This window comes from Callithrix jacchus, chromosome 1 (assembly GCF_049354715.1).
Source record: "Callithrix jacchus isolate 240 chromosome 1, calJac240_pri, whole genome shotgun sequence".
NCBI lineage: Eukaryota > Metazoa > Chordata > Mammalia > Primates > Cebidae > Callithrix > Callithrix jacchus.
This window is the reverse complement of record NC_133502.1, coordinates 111,218,144-111,244,193: the sequence shown is the minus strand read 5'-3', so window position 1 is coordinate 111,244,193 and position 26,050 is coordinate 111,218,144. Positions and strand designations below refer to the sequence as shown.

General features: G+C 41.9%; 2 protein-coding genes and 1 long non-coding RNA gene across 4 annotated transcripts in view; 1 reads left to right on the top strand and 2 right to left on the bottom strand.

Moving 5' to 3' along the window:
- LOC103793066 (uncharacterized) overlaps window positions 1-4,117 on the bottom strand; it is a 23,483-nt gene extending 19,366 nt beyond the window's left edge. Inside the window, exon 1 of the long non-coding RNA XR_013533840.1 lies at window positions 3,983-4,117. This is a non-coding gene — a long non-coding RNA (uncharacterized LOC103793066). The remainder of the gene's footprint in view (window positions 1-3,982) is intronic.
- Window positions 880-4,319, bottom strand: LOC144582048 (uncharacterized). Its single transcript, XM_078368455.1, has 2 exons — window positions 3,579-4,319; window positions 880-2,965 (listed from the first exon to the last, which is right to left on the bottom strand). Exons 1-2 carry the CDS (start codon window positions 3,962-3,964, stop codon window positions 2,887-2,889), a joined length of 465 nt encoding a protein of 154 aa, XP_078224581.1. The 5' UTR covers window positions 3,965-4,319; the 3' UTR covers window positions 880-2,886.
- Window positions 3,700-26,050, top strand: AK3 (adenylate kinase 3). 2 transcript variants are annotated; one of them, XM_035305076.3, is made up of 5 exons: window positions 3,700-4,205; window positions 12,994-13,113; window positions 17,608-17,780; window positions 18,380-18,498; window positions 24,157-26,050. In XM_035305076.3, exons 2-5 carry the CDS (start codon window positions 13,053-13,055, stop codon window positions 24,275-24,277), a joined length of 474 nt encoding a protein of 157 aa, XP_035160967.1. In that variant the 5' UTR covers window positions 3,700-4,205; window positions 12,994-13,052; the 3' UTR covers window positions 24,278-26,050. The 2 variants fall into 2 exon arrangements, with proteins under 2 accessions (XP_035160967.1, XP_002742949.1); XM_002742903.7 differs by lacking the exon at window positions 3,700-4,205 and adding an exon at window positions 4,364-4,614.

Genomic DNA, 26,050 nt, shown 5'->3' with positions numbered 1-26,050 from the left:
TTGCTCTGATGCCCAGGCTGGAGTGCAGTGGTGCGATCTTGGCTCATTGCAACCTCCATTTCCCAGGTTCAGGAGATTCTCCTGCCACAGCCTCCTGAGTAGTTGGGATTACAGGTGTGCATCACATGCCTAGATAACTGTTGTATTTGTATCTATCTATCTATCTATCTATCTATCTATCTATCTATCATCTATCTATCTATCATCTATCTATTATCTATCTATCTATCTATCTATCTATCTATCTATCTATCATCTATCGAGACAGAATCTCACTCTGTCAATTAGGCTGGAGTGTAATGGCATGATCTTGGCTCAGTACAACCTCTGCCTCTAGTTAGGATTACAGGTGTGCACCATCACGCCCAGCTAATTTCTGTATTTTATTTATTTATTTATCTACTAAGACAAAGTCTCACTCTGTCACCCAGGCTAGAGTGCAATGGCATGGTCTTGGCTCAGTACAATATCTGCCTCCTGGGTTCAAGTGTTCAAGCGATTCTCGTACCTCAGCCTCCCAAGTAGCTGGGACTACAGGCTAACACCATCATGCCCAGCTAATTTTTGTATTTTTAGTAGAGATAGGGTTTCACCATGTTGGCCAGGCTGGTTTCGAACTCCTGACCTCAAGTGATCTGCTTATCTTGGCTTCCCAGAGTGCTGGAATTACAGGTGTGAGCCACCGTACCTGGCCAGGATATTTCTTTCTTTCTTTCTTTATTGAGACAGAGTGTTGCTCTGTTACCCAGGCTGGAGTACAGTGGTGTGATCACCGCTCACTACAGTGTCGACCTTCCAGGCTCAAGTAATCCTCCCACCTCAGCTTCCCAAATAGTTGAGACCACAGGTGCATACCACCACATTGGCTAATTTTGTTCATTTTGTTTTGTTTGTTTTTTGGTACAGAAGTCTCACTATGTTGCCCAGGCTGGTCTCAAACTCCTGGACTCTAGTGATCCTCCAGCCTTGGCCTCCCAAAGTGCTGGGATTACAGGTGTGAGCCACCACACCTGGCCTGAAGTGGATTTTTATAGCAGTAGATAACTGATGCACCTTCCTTCTCTTTGTCACACTACAATCCTGGTCATGACTTCTCAAACATAAACGCTTCTTTTCTTTTGTTCTCATCTAGGTAGCACATAGTGTGAAGCAACATACAAACACATATACATATATATATATATTTCTTGGAAACAAGATGCATTAGTTCTCTAGAGCTACAGTAACAAATTACCACAGGCTAGGGTGCTTGAAACAATAGAAAGTTATTGTCTCACAGTTCTAGTGGCTGAAATTCACAGTCAAGGTGCAGGCAGGGTTATTCTCTCTCAAGGTCCCTAGGGAGAACCAGCTTTGTGTCTTTCTCTTGGCTTCTAGTGTCCCCAGCAATCATTGGTGTTCCTTGGCTTGCAGCTGTGTAAGCTCAATCTTTGCCTCACTGTCACATGGCATTCTGCCCCTATGTTTTCAGGTCATATTGGATTAAGAGCTGGACATCATCCACTATGACCTTATCTTAGCTAATTATGTCTGCAAAGACCCTATGTGCAAGTAAGGTCATGTTCTGAGGTATTGGGGAGTAGGACTTCAACATATCTCCTAGGGGAATACAATAAAACCCATGACACATGCCTATCATTTCCCCCTCAGTTGTACATTCTAGAGCCCTTAAACATTTCAATCTTCACTGTGACAAAGGCCAGACATGGTGGCTCATGCCTGTAATCCCAGCACTTTGGGATGCCAAAGCAGGAGGATAATTTGAGGGTAGGAGTTCGAGACCAGCCTGGCCAACATGGCAAAACCTCTACTAAAAATACAAAAATTGGCTGGGCATGGGCGCAAGCCTGTAGTCCCAACTGCTCAGGAGTCTGAACAGGAGAATCTCTTGAATCCGGGAGGTGGAGGCTGCAGTGAACCAAGATCGTGCCACTGCACCAGCCTGGGTGACAGAGTGAGACTCTGTCTCAAAAACAAAGAAACAAACAAAAATGACAAAACAGTAATTCTTTGTATTCAATAAACAAAAACCTACTGAGTGCCTACTATGTACAAAGCACTCATCTGGGCTTTATTTGCTTCAATCTAATCTGTATAACACTTGGTCATTAAATTAGAATTTGTACTAATTTGACCTCAGTGTTTTTCCATTGGAACAAGGTAAGCAAGCAATGAGGAACAGATCCACACAAATACCTGTGAATGGTGAAATGTCTATGCCAGGCATAGTTGCCAGACAGACTGGCAATTACTCATTTGCATTCAACAACCTTTTGCAAAGCCAAAGTTGGTTGGTTTTTGTGCGCCGGTTAATATGACCACAAAACTCAGCTTTTCGCCCTTGCAATGAGAGAGGATGATTCCTCAGCTATTGTTGTTCGTTTGAACTTTTTTTTTCCTACGCCAAATTTCCTCAGGATTTTCTTTCCGGTTTCTTTTGGAGTTGGAACCTCCTATGTTCCCACTTTGGAGATTAGAAGTACTTTCTCCACACCTTCAGATTTTCTAGTATTGCAAATTCGTACTTGTCCAAACTTTTTCATTCTTTAGTTAGTTCTGTTTAAGTTTTCTCAGGCTTTCATTTATGTTGTTTACTTTGTCCCGTCCTCTGCATTCCATGGGTTATTTTGATGTCCTTTTCCCAATTACACGAATTCAATGTTTAATTCATTTATTTTCATTCTTTCCTGCTTAGTAATGAGCATGTATGAGCTCGGATAAGCACGGTGGCTCAAGCCTGTAATCCCAGCACTTCAAGAGGTCAAGGCTGGCAGATCACTCAAAGTCAGGAATTTGAGAGCAACCTGGCCAACAGGGTGAAATCCCATCATCTCCGCTAAAAATACAAAATTAGTCGGGCATGGTGGCAGGCACCTGTAATTCCAGCTACTCACGAAGCTGAGTCATGAGAATCACTTGAACCTGCGAAGCAGAGGTTCGTGTCACAGCACTCCAGCCTGGGACCCTGTCACAAAAAATAAAACTGTACAAGGTATGTATTTTCTTTCTTTTTTTTTTCCACAGCAGAACATAAAGGCTAATGCCTTTTCTAAGTATCAGGCTGTCTACCTATTGAAATCTCCCCACCCATTCACCCAACTAAGATTCACTCCCTGAGCAAGTCTTCCCTCAGTGTCTTGCCCTGAAATCATCTCTATCTTCTTTGAAATCAGTTCTACCTTTTCTCTGAGGAGAAAGGTAACTGTGTTTATTTTCACAGAGCCTTCTTTCTGCCTTAGCATAGTGTCCCAGCACAAAGAATAAATGGACTTGACCATTTACCCTGCAGCTGTCATTGCACTAAGTACTACAGTACTTGAACTCCTCCATTCTAATCCTCTATGTCCATTTTACAGACAAAATGCGACTCACTGAAATGTCTGTCCTCTGTTTCCATTCTTGAAACATGCCAAACCTCCAGTTTTAGGGCCTTCCTCCTTGCCTCTGTCTCTCACCTTCCATATTCTAATTCAGTACTCAGCACAAAGGCCATCTTTTCAAAGCTCTTCCGATTGCCTATCTACAGCAGCCTGTTTCCACTCTTTTACTCTTTTATGTTATTTATAAAAGAATCTCACTTGACCAAAGCTGGATTTCCTCTCCTGTAAGATGAGGCAGGCCCTCTCAGCTCAAGGTCACTCCCTGTGATTCTACACAGAGAAGGAGTGGGAAGAGACGGCGCTCCGCAGCAGAGGAAGAGGAGGAAGGAGGGAGGGGCGACGAGGAAGTGGGTGCAGAAGCGGGGCGTCTGGCAGTCCAGGGGAGCAGAGGGAAGGGGATCTCGAGTGGACGCCAGGTGGAGTGGGTTGCCAAGGGAGCTCGGAAGTGCGGTGTGTCTGGCAGGGACTGGGGAGGGCAGCGCCTGCCATGGACCGGGGCGAAGGCTACGAAAGGGTTGATGGAGGGGTGGGTGAGGATGGATTCCGAAACCAAGCGGCTCCCAGGGGCGACTAGAGGTAGGCATGGGGCGCTCAGGAGTTACCAAGGTGGGACAGAAGGCAGCGCGGTCCACCCGGCCGGGACTGGGCCGGATAGGGCGAGAGGTGCGTGGGTCGCGGAGAGGCGTGGAGTAGATCTGAGCTGAGTGGAGGGCGCGCGGAGGTGGGTGCAGAGAGGCGCCCAAGGGATCCGGGCCGAGCTTCCGTTGGAGAGGGACCGCGGAGCGGCGCAAGTGGGAGCCGGGCGGCCTAGAGAGTGCTGAGCGGGTGAGGCTTGCACTGCGGGACCGGGCCGGTAGCCGGGCAGGGGGCGCGCCGGGGTCGCCGAGAGGCGGGCGCAGCAGTGGGTCGGGCGCTAGCGGAGCGGCCCCAGAGGCCGTCGCCTCACTTCCGGGAACGCCTGGGAGCTGCGGTTACCGCCCCTTAGGGCGCTGCCAGAAGGCTGGCGCGGGCCGCAGAGCCGGTGAGCGCACAGGCCAGGCCAAAGCCTTGGTGCTGGCGCGGCGCGGGCCTCGGTCTGCGGCTATGGGGGCGTCCGCGCGGCTGCTGCGCGCGGTGATCATGGGGGCCCCAGGCTCGGGCAAGGGCACCGTGTCGTCACGCATCACCAAACATTTCGAACTGAAGCACCTCTCAAGCGGGGACCTGCTCCGGGACAACATGCTGCGGGGCACAGGTGGGAACTCTGGACCCAGGGCCGGCCGTGCGCTGTCGCCCGGGTCGGGCTTTGCGGGCGAGGGGTTGGACTGGGCACGCGGGTGCCTGACTGAGTGCGCAGCATTTCCCTCCTGCTGCCCGAGACAGAGACCTCGGGCTGCTGAGCGACTGCGCCCCGAAAACTCCGGCCTTCGTGGGCCGCTTTGGGCGGGTTATGGGGTGGGGAAGGGACTGGAAAGTTAGGTCAAGCTCGAAGTCCAGAGAAGAAGGGAAACCACCGGGCTTTGTTTCAGAGCCACAAGTCTCCCCGGTGGCAGCCACTCTTGGGGGTCCATCGAGTTGAGTGAGCTTCGGCTTATTCAATGTGCTGGTGTATACAGAAGACTGGCGTTAGCCCTGCTAGAGCTTGCTTGTCTTGTCTTTTCCTCCTCCCATTCTTCCTTCCCTTCTTTTCCTGCCTCCCTCCCTCCCTCCCTTCCTTCCTTTCTTTTTTTTCTGTTTTCTATTTCTCCTCCTCCTCCTCCTTCCTCTTCTTCTTCTCTTTCTTTTCTTCTTTTTGGTGTGGTTAAGCTCTACAGGATCTTGTAGTTGTGACCTTTCCCCCAGAATCCGAAGGCCAAGTATTATTTACCCTTGTTACGATTCCAAAATTATCTCAAATTTTGATATCCCTAGATTTCTTAGACAGCAAAGCTATTCTTGTACTTGGTTACATAAAATATTTCGTTTCTCATGCCAAATAAATTCTTACAACTCAGCACAAAAGCCAGTTAACAATCTACACTATACAGTGGGTGACTTTGTGGTATGTAAATTCTCTTGAGAAGGTTGTTTTTAAAAAGCCAATAGCAGGAGTTATTTTCTCAATAAATGTTGACCTTTACTTTTCAAAATAGAACCTGTTTTGAAACTCATTTTGAAACCCATTTACATAGAAATAATGCCTACACAGGACTGGGTGCGGTGGCTCACGCCTGTAATCCCAGCACTTTGGGAGGCCGAGGCGGGTGGATCACAAGGTCAGGAGATCGAGACCATCGTGGTCAACATGGTGAAACCCCGTCTCTACTAAAAATACAAAAAATTAGCTGGGCAGGGTGGTGCGTGCCTGTAATCCCAGCTACTCAGGAGGCTGAGGCAGGAGAATTGCCTGAACCCAGGAGGCGAAGGTTGTGGTGAGCCGAGATCGCGCCATTGCACTCCAGCCTGGGTAACAAAAGCGAAACTCCGTCTCAAAAAAAAAAAAAGAAATAATGCCTACACAAGGGCTTTTTTTTTTTTTTTTTTTGGGATAGAAAACAGGATAGAAGTGCGTAGCATAAACAGCAAACACCCTCTTTCGTTCCCTACCTCAGTCCCATTCTTTGGTGGAGAACAGTGTTTCCTTCTAGAGTGGTTTATTTTACAAGCACAGGTATGTATATCCTTTCTCGTATGTAATATGTGATCATACTATGTGTATATACTCTGCACCAGTGTGGTTTCACTTTATATCTGGGATATATTTCACATGAAGATGGACAAATCCATTTCATTCTGTTTTTGTAGACATGTGTTTTCAGAATCTAGTATGATTTATTTAACCAGCTCCCCCTTAATGGACATTTATTTCCAGCTGGGTTTTGTTTGTTTGTTTGTATATTTAAAAATGACTGACGTTTAAGTGAAAAAAAAAAAAAAAGCCCAGCGTTTTTAGTTTGTCTCTTGGAGTTCTTTGGTTCAGTACCCAGCATCTCTGATGCATTTCTACTTTTCTTTCTTTCTTTCTTTTTTTATCCCTGCCCTCTACTTTTCTTTCTTTCTTCTCTAACATCTTAAAAAATAATGAAGTGTCTTGTGGTAATTAAACTTCTTCAGAAGGTTAAGTTATAAGTTAGGCCCAGTTAGGCTCACACCTGTAATCTCAGCACTTTGGGAGGCCAAGGTGGGCGGATCACTTGAACTAAGCAGTTCCAGGCCAGCCTGGGCAACATAGTGAAACTTTGTCTCTATAAAAAATTCAAAAACAATTAACAGGGTGTGGTAGCAGGTGCCTGTGGTCCTAGCTACTTGGGAGGCTGAGGTGGGAGAATTGCTTGAACCTGGGAGGTGGAGGTTGCTGTGAGCCCAGATCACAATGCTGCACTACAGCCTGAGCAAGACCCCATCTCAAAAAAAAAAAAAAAAAAGAAAAGAAAAAAGGTTGTTTGACTTGCTTGCTAAATGTTGTTAATGCAACATATTGAAGTAGTTAGGTAACAGTAAACAGTCCCACATACTAGTACTGTTTGAGTCAGGTTAACCAAAGTATAAGAGAGTAGGCCTGGCTTGGTGGCTCATGCCTATAATCCCAGCACTTTGGGAGGCTGAGGCAGGCAGATCACTTGAGGTCAGGAGTTCAAAACCAGCATAGGCAACATGGTAAAACCTTCATCTCTACCAAAAATACAAAAAATTAGCCAGGCACGGTGGCTTGTATGTGTGGTCGGGAGGCAGAGGTTGTAGTGAGCCAAGATTGCACCACTGCACTCCAAGCTGGGTGACAGAGTGAGATCCTGTCTCAAAAGAAAAAAAAATAAAGCATATTTATTATAAAAGAAGAAAATCGTGTCTATGTCATGCAAATATAAAAAAGGGAAATTAAGATCCCTCATAATTCTGCCTTGCCACACAGAGATAATTATAATTAACCCTTAGGTGCATTTTCTTTTATTCTTTTTTTTCTTTCTCTCTCTCTCTTTTAAATCTCTGTTGCATTTGTATTTGCAAAATGGTTATATTCTAAAAACAAATTGTCATATGCTAAATGATGTTACTTTTGTATTCTCATTTATAGTCAGTATGTTCACACGTCATTAAGCAGTCTTAAAAATGATGTTTAAGCTGGGTGTGGTGGCTCATGCCTGTAATCACAGCACTTTGGGAGGCTGAGGCGGGCAGAGCACCAGAGGTCAGGAGTTCGAGACCAGCCTGGCCAACATGGCAAAACCTTGTCTCTACTAAAAATACAAAAATTAGCCAGGTGTGGTGGTGGGCACTTGTAATCCCAGCTACTCAGGAGGCTGAGGCAGGAGCACTGCATGAACCTGGGAGGCGCAGGTTGCAGTGAGCCGAGATAGTGCCATTGCACTCCAGCCAGGGCTATAAGAACAGAACTCTTTCTCAAAAAAAATAAAGATGTTTAATTTTATCAAGGTCATATAGTTATTCAACATTTTCCTGTTATTGGACATGTGCGTTGTTAACCACTGTTGGTAATAAATACTGTTAACCTTTCACAGAAACATTTGGCATGTCTTTGCTTATTTCCTTCAAATAAATTCCTAGTATAGAATTTCTACAAATGTGGTACTATCAAATAATACAACAGAAGGATTATGCCAATTTACTTTTCAGCCATTGTTTCATGAGAGTGCTATATTCTATAGCCCATGGCTGTATTTTATAGCTAAGGTTTAAGGTCATCCCAGGAAATATATAAGGACTCTGAAAACATTAGGCAACCCATTGACAGTAGCAAAGCTGGAATAACTGTAGATCATCTCTGAACCTTTGAGTCAGGGAACTTGAGTCTGACCTTTAGACATTTAGTCCAGTCCTCTCTTTTATTTTTTTGAATAGAGTCCCACTCTGTTGCCTTAGGCTAGAGTGCAGTGGTGCCATCTCGGTTCACTGCAACCTCCAACTCCTGGGTTCAAGTGATTCTCTTGCTTCAGCCTCCCAACTCAAGTAGCTGGGACTACACCACTGTGGCTGGCTAATTTTTGTATTTTTAGTAAAGATGGGATTTCACCATATTGGCGGGCTGGTCTCAAACTCCTGACCTCAGGTGATCCACCTGCCTCAGCCTCCCAAAATCAGGCCTCTCTTTTAAAGATGAGGAGACTGAGTTCAGCAGAGGTTAAAGAACTTGCTCGATAGTAAACAGCATTTATTGGGGGATTAGGGTGAAAACATAGATTTCCTTTTGTGCTAATTAAATACTCTTTTCTCTATGCAGTATTTCCCACATTGAGATTCATGAGATAGACATGAATAGATATTTTAGGTAGGAAAAAACTTTTTAATCTATTTATTTCAAAGTAGATTTGAAACAACCAAATAGACACAAAACTAGCACACCAAAGCTGTATTTCAGGAAAATTGTAGCTATTAATTTTTAAAGCTAAGTCCCTATAAAGAACTATATAGTAAAGAAAACAGTATAGTGAATAGTAGTTCAACTATGGTAGAAATTGTGAGGTTGGTATGTGGTTGCTCAGTCTGAGAAACTGCTTTTTTTTAACTGTTGAGTTGTAAGAATTCTTTTTATGTATTTATTTATTATTTTTTTTTTCAGAGATGGAGTCTTGCTCTCTTGCCCAGACTGGAGTGCAGTGGCATGATCTTGGCTCACTGCAACCTCCACCTCCCAGGTTCAAACAATTCTCCTGTCTCAGCTTCCTGAGTAGCTGGGATTACAGGCGTGTGCCACCAAGCCTGGCTAATTTTTTTTATTTTTGGTAGAGATGGAGTTTCACCATGTTGGGCAGGCTGGTCTTGAACTCCTGACCTCAGGTGATCTACCCACCTCAGCTTCCCAAAGTGCTGGGATTACAGGCGTGAGCCACTGCGCACAGCCCTATGTATATATTCTTATACTGGTACTTCATAGTCTTGATTACAGTTTTGAAATACAAAATGTGCATCTTGCAACTTTGTGCTTTTTTTTTCAAGATTGTTTTGACTGTTTTGGGTTCCTAGCATTTCCATGATTTTTAGGATCTGCTTGTCAGTTTCTGCAAAGACACCAGTGAAGTTTTGATAAGATTGCATTAAATCTGTAGATCATTTTCAGAGAGTATTGCCATCTTAACAGTATTAACTCTTAGGCCAAGCACAGTAGCTCACACTTGTAATCTCAGCACTTTGGGAAGCTGAGGTGGGAGAATAGCTTGAGCCCAGGAGTTCGAGACCAAACTGGGCAAAATAGCAAGACCACATCTCTACAGATAAAAATTAGCCAGGCATGGTGGTATGTGCCTGTAGTTCCAGCTACTTGGAAGGCTGAGGTGGGAGGATTGGCTGAGGCCAGGAGATCAAGATTGCAGTGAGTTATGATCAAGTCACTGCACTCCAGCCTGGGTAAGAGAATGAAATCCTGTCTCAAAAAACAAAAACAACTCTTAAAAGGTATGGATATGAGATGTCTTTTCATTTAGTTAGATCTTCTTTGTTTTAACATACTGTAGTTTTCAGATGAAAAGTTATGTACTTCTTTTTAAAAAATGTATTGCTTATTTTCTTATACTTTTTTTAAATTTTATTTTAAAAAAAGACAGGGTTTCACCATGTTGGTCAGGCTGGTCTTGAACTCCTGACATCAGGTGATCCACCTGCCTTGGCCTCCAAAGTGCTTGGATTACAGGCGTGAGCCACCACGCCTGGCCAATTTTCTTATTCTTTTTTTTTGAGACGGAGTTTTGTTCTTGTTACCCAGGCTGGAGTGCAATGGCGCGATCTCAGCTCACTGCAACCTCCGCCTCCTGGGTTCAGGCAGTTCTCCTGCCTCAGCCTCCTGAGTAGCTGGGATTACAGGCACGCGCCACCATGCCCAGCTAATTTTTTGTATTTTGAGTAGAGACGGGGTTTCACCATGTTGACCAGGATGGTCTCGATCTCTTGACCTCGTGATCCACCTGCCTCGGCCTCCCAAAGTGCTGGGATTACAGGCTTGAGCCACCGCGCCCGGCCTCTTTTTATGCAACTATAAATGGAGACTGGGCATGGTGGCTCATGGCTGTAATCTCAGCACTTTGGGAGGCTGAGTAAGGGGGATCACTTGAGCCCAGGAGTCCAAGACCAGCCTGGGCAACATGGCAAAACCCTGTCTCTACAAAAAATACAAAAATTAGCCAGGCGCACACACCTGTAGTTCCACCTTCTCTGGAGGCTGAGGCAGGAGGATCACTTGAGACTGAGAAGTTAAGGCTGCAGTGAGCCGTGTTCATGCTACTGAATTCCAGCCTGGGTGACAAAGCAAGACCCTATCTCAAAAAATAATAAAATAAAATAAATGGAATCATTTTCTTAGTTTCATCTTCAGATTTTTAATTACTAGATTTTTGTATATTGATCCTGTACTTGGCAACATCGCTGGACTCATTTTTTTAATTTTTTATTTTTGAGACAGAGTCTTGCTCTGTCACCCAGTCTGGAGTGCAGTGATGTGATCTCGGTTCACTGCAATCTTCGCCTCCTGGGCGGGTTCTAGCGATTCTCCTACCTCAGCCTCCCTAGTAGCTGGGGTTACAGGTACGTGCTACCATGCCTGGCTAATTTTTGTATTTTTAGTAGAGATAGGGTTTTACCATGTTGGCCAGGCTGGTCTCAAACTCCTGTCCTCAAGTGTTTCGCCTGCCTCAGCCTCCCAAAGTGCTGGGGATTACAGGCATGAGCCATCACACCCAGCCAAATGGACTCATTTATTAGTTCCAATAGTTTTTTAGTGGATTCCTTAGGATTTTCTATGTAAAAGATAATGCCATCTGCAAGTAGACATAGTTTTACTTCTTTTTTTCTGGATGCTTTTTATTTCTCTTTCTGGACTAATTGCCTTGGCTAGAATCTCTATTATTATATGAAGCGGCAAGGGCAGAGAAACTTTTCTTAAAGCTATTCATATACAGATGCAATTAAGTACTTTATTAATTAACCCCATCTTTTAACCCATCTGTTGCAGCTGGTTGGGGATTTAGAAGAGGGCTTGGCCTGTTGAGTGAGAGGTAAGGGGAAGGGCCAATAACAATTTTTTTGGGACTTGGCTCTAGAGAATTGCACGCTTTTACAGTTTTTTTCCAAATGCTGTTGATAAGGTTGAAGCTCTCCTCCCCCGAGCAGTGGTCAAAAGCCTGGAGACACAGAGGTTCACACATTAAGTATAAGGCTGTTTTAGTGAGTCCTGAGCTCTACATCTGCCAAGCCCTCTTCTAAGAGCAGTCTGCAAATCCAGCAGCACACTTGCCACATGACAGCCGGTGTCCATGCAGTTATTGTTCTTAGTTAAAAATCTAAAGTTTCATGAATTTGACAATTTAGAATCTGTTTTGAGGTCAGTATGGTAATTCATTCCAAGTTCTTAGGAAAATGTTTATATATACCTTGATCCTTTAATCTGACATCTGGGAATTTATTCATTGGAAATAATTCCAAAGAGAAATAAAAAAAAAAGCAAAGTCAAAAAAAGAAGAGTCTTTGGTGATGAGGAAAAGTCAAGACAAATTTATGCAATTTAAATGTCTAGCAGTACTGTTGTAATAAAGTGTATTTTTATATATTTATTTCTAAAATCTTATGTAGATATTTATAGTGGACTATATGTATTTATTAAATAATACTAAGTGACAAAAAGAACATAAAATTGTAGGTATGCAGATTACAATAGTATTACAGTTCTGAATGTATAACAATAATTTAGTAAAGGAACATGAGGAAATTCAGATACTGTTGCATAAGAGTGACATATAGTTAGTTGTAGGTAATTATTAAATTGTTCATAAACTCTTTTCGAGCGTTGTTTTGTTAATTAAAATGGAATATAATCATAATGCTAATCTGGTTAAAAATTGAATTGTGTCATGATAGCAGCACCTGTTTTACAGGATTGGAAAAGTCTCTACAATAACAGGATAGCAGGCATTTAAACTGAATCATTTCAAAATAATGATAATTTCAAATTCTTATTTTATTTTAAAAACGATTTTAAAAGAAATAATTTTAGCTATTTCATAGTTTTTTTCTGGTAGAAAATACATAAAAATACGTATATATTATTTAAAACACTTATAAACCTATCACACAGAGATGACTATAATTAACTTATTGGTGTATACCTTTGCAGTATTTTTTTCTGTCTGTATATTTACATTTATGTATTTTTCCATAATGAAGAATATGAAGTTTAGATTATTTTGTAACCTTTGTTTTTTGTTTCTTTGTTGTTTTTTTGTTTTTGTTTTTGAGACGGAGTCTTGCTCTGTTGCTCAGGCTGGAGTGCAAATGGCATGATCTCTGCTCACTGTGACCTCTGCCTCTAGGGTTCAAGTGTTTCCTCAGCCTCCCAAGTAATTGGGATTACAGGCACCCGCCATCATGCCCAGTTAATTTTTGTATTTCTGTAGAGACGGGGTTTCACCATGTTGGCCAGGCTAGTCTTGAACTCCTGACCTCAGGTGACCCACCTGCCTCAGCCTCCCAAAGTGCTGGGATTACAGGCATGAGCCACCGTGCCCAGCCGTAACCTTTGTTTTTATCAGAAAAGTTGATGATGCACGTTTTCATATGAGTATGCCATTCACACTTCCCCTTTAGACAACTCGTTCGAGGTGCCTGGAATGGGATAAAACGAATGCACTTACTGATTTTCCCCCCTCTGCTGTAGAAATTGGCGTGTTAGCCAAGGCTTTCATTGACCAAGGGAAACTCATCCCAGATGATGTCATGACTCGGCTGGCCCTTCATGAACTGAAAAATCTCACCCAGTATAACTGGCTTTTGGATGGTAAGTAGAGTGTCATGAGCATATCACCTGCCCAAAATAAAGAGTGCTGGCAGGAGAATGAGCATTTCATGGGCTTTGGACAGATGTCAAGGATGGTGGTTGGGGGTGCTTGGGACTATCCTGAAGCCAGTCATCTTTTTCTCTGGGACCAGTTCTATATCCAAATGGAAAGAGGAAAGTGAATTGCGTGATTTCTAAGCTCCTTTCAGATGTAGCTTTAGTTCATTTCCCTTTCTTTGACAATATTCTGTGATATGGGAGGATCACCACAGAAGAAGCAAAACCCAAGAGTAATCTACAATAACCTGTAAACTTTCCCTAGCCAGAGGTATGGCAGAATCCTTGAGGGTAGGTTGATTTTTAGTTTTGTTAATATAGAGAGGACACAACAGAGATTTGTTTTAATTGAGTCCCGAGCTCTCACTAAAATTGGGATAAACTTGGGATAAGCCTTTTCTTCAGGAAGATCTGAATCATAATATCCTTTTTTGGAAGAGGGTAGCTAATCTAGTCTTGCTGCTTACATACTTTTCTCTCTTACTCAACCCCAGTACTCCACCTTCTCGTACAGGCATGCATGCAGTCAGCTGCCCTCACCAAGCCCTGCAGCCCTGACTTGCTTGCTTTATCTAAGAAGAAGTGGGGAGGCTGAGGTGGGGGGGATCACGAGGTCAGCAGTTCGAGAGTAGCCTGACCAACATGGTAAAACCTCGTCTCTACTAAAAATACAAAAATTAGCTGGGTATGGTGTCGTGGGCCTGTAAACCCAGCTACTCAGGAGGCTAAGGCAGGGGAATCACTGGAACCCAGGAGGCAGAGGTCACGGTGAGCTGAGATCTCACTAGTGCACTCCAGCCTGGGCTACAGAGCGAGACTCTGTCTCAAAAAAAAAGGTTCTAAAGTCCTTGTCCTTATGTAAAGTACATTCTAGTAGAAGACAAGTAGCAAACAAGTAAACAAAAACGTGGGTAAGCACAGATAAAAGTGCCAAGAGGTAAATTAGAAATTGATGTGGGCTGGGGGTGGTGGCTCATGCCTGTAATTCCAGCACTTTGGGAGGCCGAGGAGGACAGATTACCTGAGGTCAGGATTTCAGGACCAGCCTGGCCAACATGGTGAAACCCTGTCTCTACTAAAAATACAAAAATGAGCTGGGTGTGATGGCACACACCTGTAATTCCAGCTACTGGGGAGGCCGAGACAGGGGAATCGCTTGAACCCAGGAGGCCGAGGTTGCAGTGAGCCAACATTGCACCACTGCACTCCAGCCTGGGTGACAAAGTGAGACGCTGTCTCAGAAAAAAAAAGAAGTTGATGAGAATAGAGAGTAATGTAGTGGAGAGACAGGTACTTTTTTTCTCTTTAATTGGGACAGCGTCTGGCTCTGTTGCCCAGGCTGGAGTGCAATGGTGCTATCTCATCTCACTGCAACCTCCACCTCCCCAGTTCAAGCGATTCCCGTTCTGAATGTATATGTGTATATATATATATTTTATCACTAATTGCAGAAAAAATCCTAATATATTACATACCAATAAATTAAAAGTAATTATTTCTAAAGGATATGATCATTGGGGATTGCGAGCCTCTCTGTGATACATTTACATCTTTCTTAATTTTTAAAAAGGAAAGGTATTTTTGCAATAGAACAATAACAAAATTGTCATTGTTGTCCCTCAGTAGCCTCAGGGGGATTGATTCCAAGACCCCTCCACCCACCTCCTGTGGATAACAAAAGCCATGCATGCTCAAATTCCTTATATAAAATGGTGTAGTGTTTGCATGTAACCCACGCCTAGCCTAGCCTCCTGTGTACTTTAAATCATCTCCAGATTTCTTGTAACACCTAATACAATGTAATTGCTATATGAATAGTTTTTATAATATATTATTTAGGGAATAATGACAAGAAAACTAAGTCAGTACGTGATCAGTACAGATGCCACTATCCACTTTTTTTCCTGAATATTTTTGATCTGAAATTGGTTGAATACACAGATGTGGAACTCAGAGATACCACTATATTTGGTATAAGATGTGAGTTAAATTTCTAGCTCCCCTCACCATGAGTAGTATCTAATATGTTTATATCTATTTTGTATAATACATACACATACATATATATATACCATGTTTTGCATTTTGCCTTTTCATTGAATAAATCTGTATTTAACACATAGATTTGCCTCATGAAATAAAAAAATGCATGGGCTTGCATTTTGTGTCTGTATCATAATTTAACTAATCTACTGAGGAACATTTAGGTAAGGCAGCTTGTGTTCAAATCCCACTTCCATCACTTTGCGAGCTTTGTGAGCAAAAGAGTAAGTTACCTAGCCTCATTCTGCCTCAGTTTCCTTATTCATAAAGTGGGAATAATAGAAATACCTCTCTTAGGGTTGTTATGATGGTTAAAAGAAGTGATTCTTGTAAACCATTTAGCATACAGTACTTGGCATCTAGAAAGTGCTTGAGATTTAGTTGTTAAAGTCCATTTGTGCTTGTTAAATGTACTAAATTGTTTTCACCAGGATCACTTACTTTAGTGTAAATTTAATAATAAATACTTTATTTTTTATTATATAAAATTGTATAGATTGAGATTTTGCCATTATAAGCTTTCTTTGGGGGCCATTATTTCTCCCAAATCCAGTTTTCCTGGGTATAGTTTTAGTCATTATCATTATCTTAGCACATTGTAAGGTCTAGGTCACTGGCAAATTTTTCCACATTTCATGGTTAACAAGAAAATGTAATTTTTCAGGCAATATTTTTAGTGCTAACAAATTGTGCATGTGCAGTTTTAACCTTTGTCACTTTTCTTTTCTTATTTTGAGACGGAGTTTTGCTCTTGTTACCCAGGCTGGAGTGCAATGGCACGATCTTGGCTCACCGTAACCTCCGCCTCCTGGGTTCAGGCAATTCTCCTGCCTCAGCCTCCTGAGTAGCTGGGATTACAGGCACGCGCCACCATGCCCAGCTAATTTTTTGTATTTTGAGTAGAGACGGGGTTTCACCATGTTGACCAGGATGATCTCAATCTCTTGACCTCGTGATCCACCTGCCTCGGCCTCCCAAAGTGCTGGGATTACAGGCATGAGCCACCGCACTCAGCCTCTTTTCTTTTTTTAAAATTGGAGATAATGTCTTGCTGTCACTAGGCTGGAGTGCAGTGGTGCCATCATGGCTTATTGCAACCTTGACCTCCTGGGCTCTGGCAATCCTCCTGCCTCAGCCTCCTGAGTAGCTGGGACCATAGGCATGTGCCACCACACCCTGCTAATGTTTTTCTTTTGTTATTTATAGAGAAGGAGTCTTGCTGTGTTGCCCAGCCTGGTGTCAAACTCCTGGGCTCAAGCGATCCACCTGCCTTAGCCTCTCAAAGTGCTGGGATTACAGGGGTGAGCCACCACACCTGGCCGAATTTTTGTTGCTTTTGAAAATATATTATTTCTACCAATTTTAATTTTTTTCTGGTATTCTGGATAAAATGTCCTTAATAACAACATTGCAAAGTCAAACGTTTTTGATCCAAATATTTTAAATTCCCAAATATGCTTGGGTATATTTCTGAATTCACTCATCGGGTACATTTACCTCTCTATTTTTGAATCACATTGTTTAGCTGTATGACACATCTGTTAGGGTTTGTTCTTTTGCATTAATAGTTTTCCTTTAGCTGAACTTCAGTTTCATTTTGTCGTATTTCAGAAATACGGAGTTTTTGTTTGTTCATTTGTTTGTTTGTTTTTGAGAAGGAGTCTTGCTCTGTCACCCAGGCTGGAGTGGAATAACATGATCTCGGCTCACAGCAACCTCTGCCTCCTGGGTTCAGGCAATTCTCCCTCCCCAGCCTCCTGAGTAGTGGGACTACAAGTACCCAGCATCATGCCAGGCTAATTTTTGTATTTTTGTAGAGATGGGGTTTCACCATGTTGGCCAGGCTAGTCTTGAACTCCTGATCTCAGATGATCTGCCCACCTCAGCCTCCCAAAATGCTGGGATTACAGGTGTGAGCCACCATGCCCGGCCAGCCTCTGGAGTTTGACCAAAGATCCTGAGTTCAGTTTGAGTTCAAAGACAAGAAAAGACCTGTGTCCCAGTTAGAGGTAGCAGGCAGGAGGAATTCTCCATTATTTGCATAAAGGTCAGCCTTTTGTTCTATTCAGGCCTTAACATTGATTAGATAAGACTCACCCACATCAGGAAGGGCAATGTACTTTACTCAGTCTGCCTATTTACATGATAATTTTCTAACAAGAGCAGCCTGACAGATATGCCCAGAATAATATTTGCCAAATATCTGGGCACTCCTGCCCTAGTCAAGTTGACAGGTATCCATCAGAGTTGCCCTGCAGCTGTGATCAACCTGCCTGGTGAGCCTCATTCCTTTTGTTCAGATTGTTTAACATTAAGTCTTTTTCTTTCTTCTCTCTCTACCCCTCTCCCCATGCTTTCTTTCTTTTTTCTTTTTCTTTTTTTTACTTTATAAAGGTTTTCCAAGGACGCTTCCACAGGCAGAAGCTCTAGATAGAGCTTATCAGATCGACACAGTGATTAACCTGAATGTACCCTTTGAGGTCATTAAACAACGCCTTACTGCTCGGTGGATTCATCCCGCCAGTGGCCGAGTCTACAACATTGAATTCAACCCTCCCAAAACTGTGGTGAGTAATTGTTGTGGAACTGTCCTATGGCAGACGATCCCTGAGTCCTCTTGCTCTCACAGACATGTTTTATGAACTTGGAAATCCTCTGCCTGACCAAAACTCCTGAGGGTATATTCTCAGGTTACCTGGTATAGTTGAGTGATCTAGTCCACTGAGCTTGGTGCTAAAGGTGCCCCAGGAGCAACAGGGGTTTGTTACTCATTCAAAAATATTTGTTGATTTCCTACTCGGCCAAGGAGTGTGTTAGGAGTTGGGCTGATAGAGATTCATAACACCTTGGTTTATTTAGGACTTGCAGTTGAGATTCCTAGTTTATAGCTGAATCTCTTTGTATATATGTGAACGTACTTAGAGGCTGCTTAGAAAACCTTTTACTCCAAGGCTAAAGTGACTGATAACTATGGAAATGAAACTGGCGTCTCCTGTTTCTGTTGGCGATGATCTGTCTTGAGGTTGGATTTCATTTATTTAAAAGTTAGCACATTTTTGTGCTTGGCACTTGCACAGAGATGTCTGTTTAATAATAATTGAACTGCTTATGAAAATATCTTTCAGAAATATGATATCTGATACTAGTCTCTTCTGATCCTGTTTAGGGCATTGATGATCTGACTGGAGAGCCTCTCATTCAGCGTGAGGATGATAAACCAGAGACAGTTATCAAGAGACTAAAGGCTTATGAAGACCAAACAAAGCCAGTCCTGGAATATTACCAGTGAGTTTTTGCTTTTCCAAACTACTCTTGCATAATGGTGTACTAAGTCTAGTTTTGATTTACCTTATTCTACAGCTGAAATGCTAAAATGCCAAAAGACCCTGTTCACATGGGCTTAAGTAATAAAGGAAATACATTAGCTTGTGTAACAGAAGTCCACAAAGTAGATTGTGCTTCAGTCACACTTGGGTTTGACCATGTTGCTGTTCTCTTGGTTTTGCCTTCCTGTGTGTATTGGCTTTGTCCTTAGGCTTCCTGCATGGTAGCACACATTTGGAGGAATAGCCAGGGCTTCCTCTTTCATGACCTTTCCCCCAGTGAAAAGAAGCCCAGAGCGTCACTCAGACGGAGCTAACTTGAACAGCCACTGCAGTCAGGGAATGCCTGGCACTTTGTTACAGGCTTGGGTTACTGCCCATTGCAGAACCAGTCATTGGGGTGGGAAGGATTACACTGATTACACTAACTAGTCCACATCCAGAGCTGGTGGTGGGACAGTCTCACCCAAACTATGCTATGTACAGATATTCCTCAATGTATCATGAAATTATGTCCTGATAAATTCATTGTAATTTGAAATACCAAGCACCATAACTTAGACTGCCTTAAACATGCTCAGAACACTTTAGATTAGCCTACAACTGGGTGAAATCATCTAACACAAAGACTGTTTTATAATAAAGTATTGAATATCTCATGTAATTTACTGAATATTGTACTGAAATTGCAAAGCAGAGTGGTTGTACCGGTGCTCGAGGTACAATTTCTACTGAATGCATGTTGCTTTCATACCATCATAAACCTAAAAAATCCTGTCTTGAATCATCGTAAGCTAGGGATGATCAGTAGCGGAGGGAGGGCTGGAATGAATGCTGGGGAGGCAAATCTAATATTGCCCACCATATTTGCCAATACAGGATGCTGTGGTATAGAAGAATCTCAGATGAGAGCTACTCCCTCAGACTATGTAATTGGCTAGCAGTCTATAAAATCTTATATTGTAACATTGTTTTGTCTGCAACACATATGGGAACTCTACTGAATAAGTATTTGACTTAAGCTAAGAAACAGTCCAGTTTTCTTACTGAGCCTTCCCTCTCCTTGCAGTGGATTGACTGCCTCCCCTTTCATTCATTTGCTTATTAAATACTGATGCTGATCACAGCAGAACAGTATCACAGGCAGAACACAGTCTCTGCAGCCAGAATTACCATGTTCAAGTCCCACTCACCATCTTTGCCTTCACATTCTGCTTAACCTCTGCCTGTTTTTTCCTCTATTAATTGGGGAAGAGAGTAAAGGGTTGAAAGATTAATGTGTATGACTCTTAGAACTGTGCTTGGCACATAGAAAGCACTATAGAAATGTTAGCTATTGTTATTGTTGTTGTAGTAGAATATGTATGCAGTAAAAATCTGAAGGAATAATTTCCAAACTGTTATTTTGTATTTATTTATTTTTAGAGACAGGGTCTCACTCTGTTACCCAGGCTGGAATATAGTGGTTCTATCATAGTTCATTGCAGCCTTGAACTCCTGGGCTCAAGCAATCCTCCTGTCTCAGCCTCCCAAGTAGCCAGGAATACAGGCTCGTGCCACTACACCTGGCCAATTAAAGAAACATTTTTTAGAGATGAGGCTCTCGCCATATTTCATGGGCTGGTCTCAAAGTCCTGGCTTCAAACAAGCCTCCTGCCTTAGCTTCCCAAAGCATTGGGATTACAAGTATGAGCCACCATGCCTGGCCTTTCAAACTATCTTAATTGTCTTTGGAGCATAAATTTACAAGGTTGGCAATCCACTTTTTATAGTAGCCATTACTGTAATTTTGTCATTTGTTTAATGAGGCTGGTTCTGAAATTTACCATCTCTTTTGCCCTGCCTGGGCAAGTTATTTAACCTCTATGCCACAAATTCCTTATTTGTAAAATCAGGCAATATTAAATAGTATCTACTTTATAGGGTTGTTAAAGGAATTAAGTGTTAGAATTCACTGAGGGTGGTTGGCACAATATTAAGGGAAATATTAGGGAAAGTTATAAGGCTATAGATTATAACTTATAACTTTCCCTAATATTTCCCTTAATATTTTGCCAACCACCCTGAGTGAATCTTAACAATTAAGTGAGAGATCCTAGAAAGTCTTAGAACAGCCCTGATGGCTATTAACTCATTCGTTGTCAGCAATTATTGTTTACTCTCTTGACACTGTGCTAGGCCCTTGGTCCACACAGACAATTAGATCCAGTCCCTGACAGGTCCCAAGAAGCTCTGTATGTGGGTGAGGCGGGGTGCTGGGTAGACAGTATTTATTATTCAATGTGAAATATGCTTATATTAACTAGGAACCTAATTCACACCAGCTTAAGCAAAAGGGAAATTTACTGGTAATGTAACTAAAAAGTCAAAAGTAGATGGATGGGTCCAGGTGTTGAAAACACCCATCATGAGGACTCAGTCTCTCAGCTCCATTGTCCTGTGTTGGCTTCAGTCTCAGGTGTGCTCTCCCTGTGTGGCAGCCCCTCAACTTTCTAGTTTACCTCCTACTAGTCAGGAACCCCAGAAGAAAAGAGCTTCTTTTGCCAGCAAAAGTCTTGGTGTTGGCACCGATTAGCTCTGATCATATCCATCCTTGAAGATGCGGAGTGGGCACAGTCTCTCCTGAACCTCGTGACTGAGTCTGGTGGAGAGGTTGTTTCCCAAAAGTAACCAGAAGGGAGAACGCATTGTTGCTGGGCAGTTAACACCAGCACTGTAAGTCTATGAATAGATAATCCCCCAGTGCAATCACGTACCAGAGGTAGTTGGGATTCGTTCCGTCAAAATATCAAAATATGGGAAGGGACCCGGGACAGTGCCTCATGCCTGTAATCCCAGCACTTGGGGAGGCTAAGAGGCAGAAATTCAAGATCAGCCTGGGCAACATGGTGAAACTCTGTCTCTACAAAACATGAAAAAAAAAATGAGCCAGGCATGGTGGCACATGCCTATAGTCCCAACTACTTGGGAGGTTGAGGCAAAAGGATTGCTTGGACCCAGCAGGTTGAGGCTGCAGTGAGTTATGATTGTGCCACTGCAGTCCAGCATGGGTGTCAGAGTGAGACCTTGTCTCAAAAAAAAAAATGTAGGAAAGGAAATCGAGGGAGGCTGCAAAGATGAAGTGAATGACACAGATCTCTATCTTAGGAGATACCTTAAAAGTCTTTCTAGGCTGCTTCTGGCTTTTGCTGTTAATTCAAGCTTTTCTTTTCCTTTCTTTTCTTTTTAGAGACAGAATCTCACTCTGTCTCTCAGGCTGGAGTGCAGTGGTGCCAACTCAGCTCACTATAGCCTCCGTATCCCAGGTTCAAACTATTCTTGTGCCTCAGCCTCTCCAGTAGCTGGGACTATAGGGGCCCGCCACTACACTTGGCTAATTTTTGTATTTTTAGTAGAAATGGGTTTTGCCCTGTTGGCCAGGCTGGTCTTGAACTCCTGACCTCAGGTGATCCACCCTCCTGGGCCTCCCAAAGTGCTGGAATTACAGACATGAGCCACCGCGCCCGGCCTAATTCACACTTTTCATTCTTGACTCCCACACATAGAACTAGAGCGAGACTTAAAACAGTTATATTTGCAAGAAGATTAGTAATAGTGTTATTATTTTATTTTATTTTTTTATGACAGAGTCTTGCTCTGTCACCCAGGCTGGAGTGCAGTGGCACAGTCTCAGCAACCTCCGCCTCCCAGGTTCAAGCAATTCTCCTGCCTCAGCCTCCCAAGTAGCTGGGATTACAGGCTTGTGCCACCATGCCCAGCTAATTTTTTGTATTTTCAGTAGAAACTGGGTTTCGCCATGTTAGCCAAGACGGTCTCCATCTCCTGACCTCGTGATCTGCCCGCCTAGTCAGCATTGTTATTTAAAAATGCCGACAGCTGTATTGTTGGGTTTTTTTGTTTTGTTTTAAAAAAGCCTCTTAGCTGTGGGACATTATAGAGTAATTGGTCTATGTTTACAAACAACATGATGCCCTTACTCTTTGAAGGACCAATTGTTGAAGCTGCTTCCATTTTATTACACAGAAATAAAAATGACAAATGTTCATACACGATTTAGGATTGAATAGGCGCCTGCAATTGTGCCCTCAGTAATTAACCCACTTGTGACATTGGCTTGTTTTTTAAAGTGGCTCTTCAAGTGGCTTACAACAGTTAAGAAGCTTGCTCCCTTGAAAGCTATACCAGGTGTCTGTGAATTTAGAAGCAGGAGGGTTTCTAATATCCCAAGAATATCGTATTTGCATAATTTCCCATCTTTGCAGTGTTTCTAACCCAGAAAACTGTGGGTGTTATTTAAGTTAACTGTGGTAAATTTTATGAGGTATCAAGAAAGGAATGCTTTTGTCCTTAGTGAAACCCCTGAAAACCTAGTAAGAAGGGCTACAAAAGTATGAGGGATCCTGGTTTCACAGAAAATATTTCTGTGTAAAAATAAACCAGAGTTCTTAGGTTGTCCTTATGCACCCTTTAAACCAGTGCGTATATGTGTAGGTGGGCTAGAGGAGGGGTGTTAGCAAAAGGAATGCCAGAATCTTTGGAGGGAATCTGTGTGACTTTAAAAGCAACCCCAGTATTCTTATCCTCACTCCTCACTATATTATCCGCAGGAAACTGGAGTAAATAAAATATACATTGGCTGCTGGTCTAGTGACAAGCTAGACAAATCTGCCTGGGGAGAAATGAAGATAGTCAATAGGAAACCCAATAAAACTAACACTTTTATTCCCCTTTCTGTTAAAATTCAAAGAGTGGAATAGAGGAAAAAATAAATGTTGGCCTAGGCAAAAAGGAAGGATACTCAAGTATTAGAAAGCAGCTTTTGCAAAGGAGTAAGTAGACAAAAAAAAAAAAAAAAAAAAAAAAGCTGACAGTTGTCCTAATATCTTACAGGTTCTCTTCAGAAATGTACTACCAACTTGGTGACTGGGGCCAAGCTACATTATAAAGATGTGATTTTTATCAGTAAAATAAGAAAATTTGAGCTTTGGAAAGGATTAAACAAACTATTATATGTAAAGCATGTAGCACAGCCTTTGACATACAGTGCATGCTCAATAAACTCAATAAACAATAGGTGCTGTTATTATTTACTTAATTTTATTTACTTACTTTTTTGAGACGGAGTCTCCCTCTGTCGCCCAGGCTGGAGTGCTGTGGTATGATCTTGGCTCACTGCAACCTCCGACTACCTGGTTCAAGCAATTCTTCTGCCTCAGCCTCCCAAGTAGCTGGGACTACAGACATGAGCCACCATGCCAGCTAATTTTTGTATTTTTAGTAGAGATGGGGTTTCACCATGTTGGCCAGAATGTTTCGATCTCCTGACCTTGTGATCCACCCGCCTCAGCCTCCCAAAGTGCTGGGATTACAGGCTTGAGCCACCGTGCCTGGCCTGGTGCTGTTACTTTTTTAAGCGCCCATTTCTGTAAGCCAAAGAGTACAACTGAAACTAAAATCTAAATTTTCCAATGCCCAGCCAAGTGCCTTTCTCTCCTGATTACGCAGACCTATACTTACCAAAATTCCTAAATCTACATCATCATCATTTACAGAAACGCTTTGAAAGAGCTTATTAGGAAGACTCAGACCTGTGTTTGTTTTGTTTTTGTTTCATCTTTAGGAAAAAAGGGGTGTTGGAAACATTTTCTGGAACAGAAACCAACAAGATTTGGCCCTATGTATATGCTTTCCTACAAACTAAAGTTCCACAAACAAGCCAGAAAGCTTCAGTTACTCCATGAGGAGAAATGTGTGTAACTATTAATTGTAAGGTGGGCAGACCTCCTAGTCCTTGCATTTAGAAGCTGCTTTTCCTAAGACTTCCAGTATGTATGAATTCTTTGAAAATTATATTTTATTTCTATTGATTTTGTTCTGGATTAATTTTATTTCTACTGATTTTATTCTGGATACTAAGAATGTGCCAAATGAGTCAGATACTAAGATTCATCCTTTGAAATCAACTAGTGTGTTTTATTCAGTTATCCTCAAAAATATCAGTCATTTCTGAACTTTTAAAACATCTGTTAGAGCAAAATTAAAAGAGCATTTGGTAGTAATCTAACGTTTTGTTCAGTTAATAAGTGGTCAGTAAAGTTTCCATATTTTTCTGGAAAAGTTAAAAAAAGTTACATGTCATTAGGGAAAATGTCAGAAATTTTTGCCTAGAGTGATGCCAAAAAAGACATTTCTAGCATTTTGGAACATGGTGAGACACTATATAAAATTCCAGAAAGAAAGCAACTGGATTTACAGATTTGTTGTAAGACACAAATTCACAGCTGCCTTTACACTAAGAAATGTATATGCTAACCACATATGCTGTATTTTGTTGTTAACCATACTTTGTTTACTCAGAATTTTCAATTTGCTATAAAAATTTATCAATTCACATAAAGAAAAGTCTTACTTTAAGATGACTTGTTTCCTTTGAAAATGCATGTGTACTGAGGGTTATGATTTATGTCAGAAATTGACATTATAAGTCCTTGGACAAGCACCAAAATTGAATAAATTTTCAACAAAATGTAATTATAGTCTGTTTTCAGATGTGACTCAGGTTAAGAAATGTGTTTTAGGATCTACTTGCCAGTTTCTCTCTTTTTTGATCCGAATGATTGATCTGCCCTAATAAAATAACAAGTTACGGTACCGTCCCCAACCCTGCAAAAAAGAAAAAAGAGAAAACCCATGGCACTATGTAAATAAAGTAAGCATACTGTCACTAGTAAACAGATGAGGCATGCCTGGGAAATGCTCCTTTGGCATAAATAACAATCAATCATAATTAGTAAAGAGGTATGCCAATAAAAAGAATTTACATGATATGTTAACAGGAAAGTGAGTTTCCTGAAGGAGTTCTTTGTTCCTGATCAAAGAAATCAATACCTGTTCTCCAAGATGGTGATGAAAAAAAAAATCAGTACCTGTTAGCATTCACTGCCACCTTATTTTAAGGAGAAAGAACTCTATTGGTGTCATCTGAGCAGCCATTTAAAAATTGGAATCTAAAGTGATTCCTTAGTGGGACAAGGATGGTTGCTGATGTACTGTTTGGTTTGGTAGGAGAAGTGGGGCAATATGAGAGGTGGAGGAGAAGCTTGATTATGTCTTTGATGGCATATTTACTCTTAGTTTACTTGGTGCCAAATCAAATGAAACAAGCCCTCGTACAAGCTGTTATTAATTACCTTTAAAAATCTGTTTTTATTTTCTTCCAGGTACTTAAAATACAAGTGCCAGTAAGTGGTTCGTATGTATTTTTGGGGGAAAATTTTATTTTCTTTTTCTTCCGATACTTCAAAAATTCATCGATCTTTTAAGATGAACTAAGGTTTTTAAAAAAGAATTATAGTAAACATTTCATTGTTTATAAAACTTTCTCTAATGTCTTATTTGAATGTTAATCTTATGTGCTTTCTAAAAATGTTGTGAACTACCAAACTTATGGATTATCACTAGGTTATCAGGCATACATTAGTCTTTATTAGAATAAAATGAATTTCATAACTGTG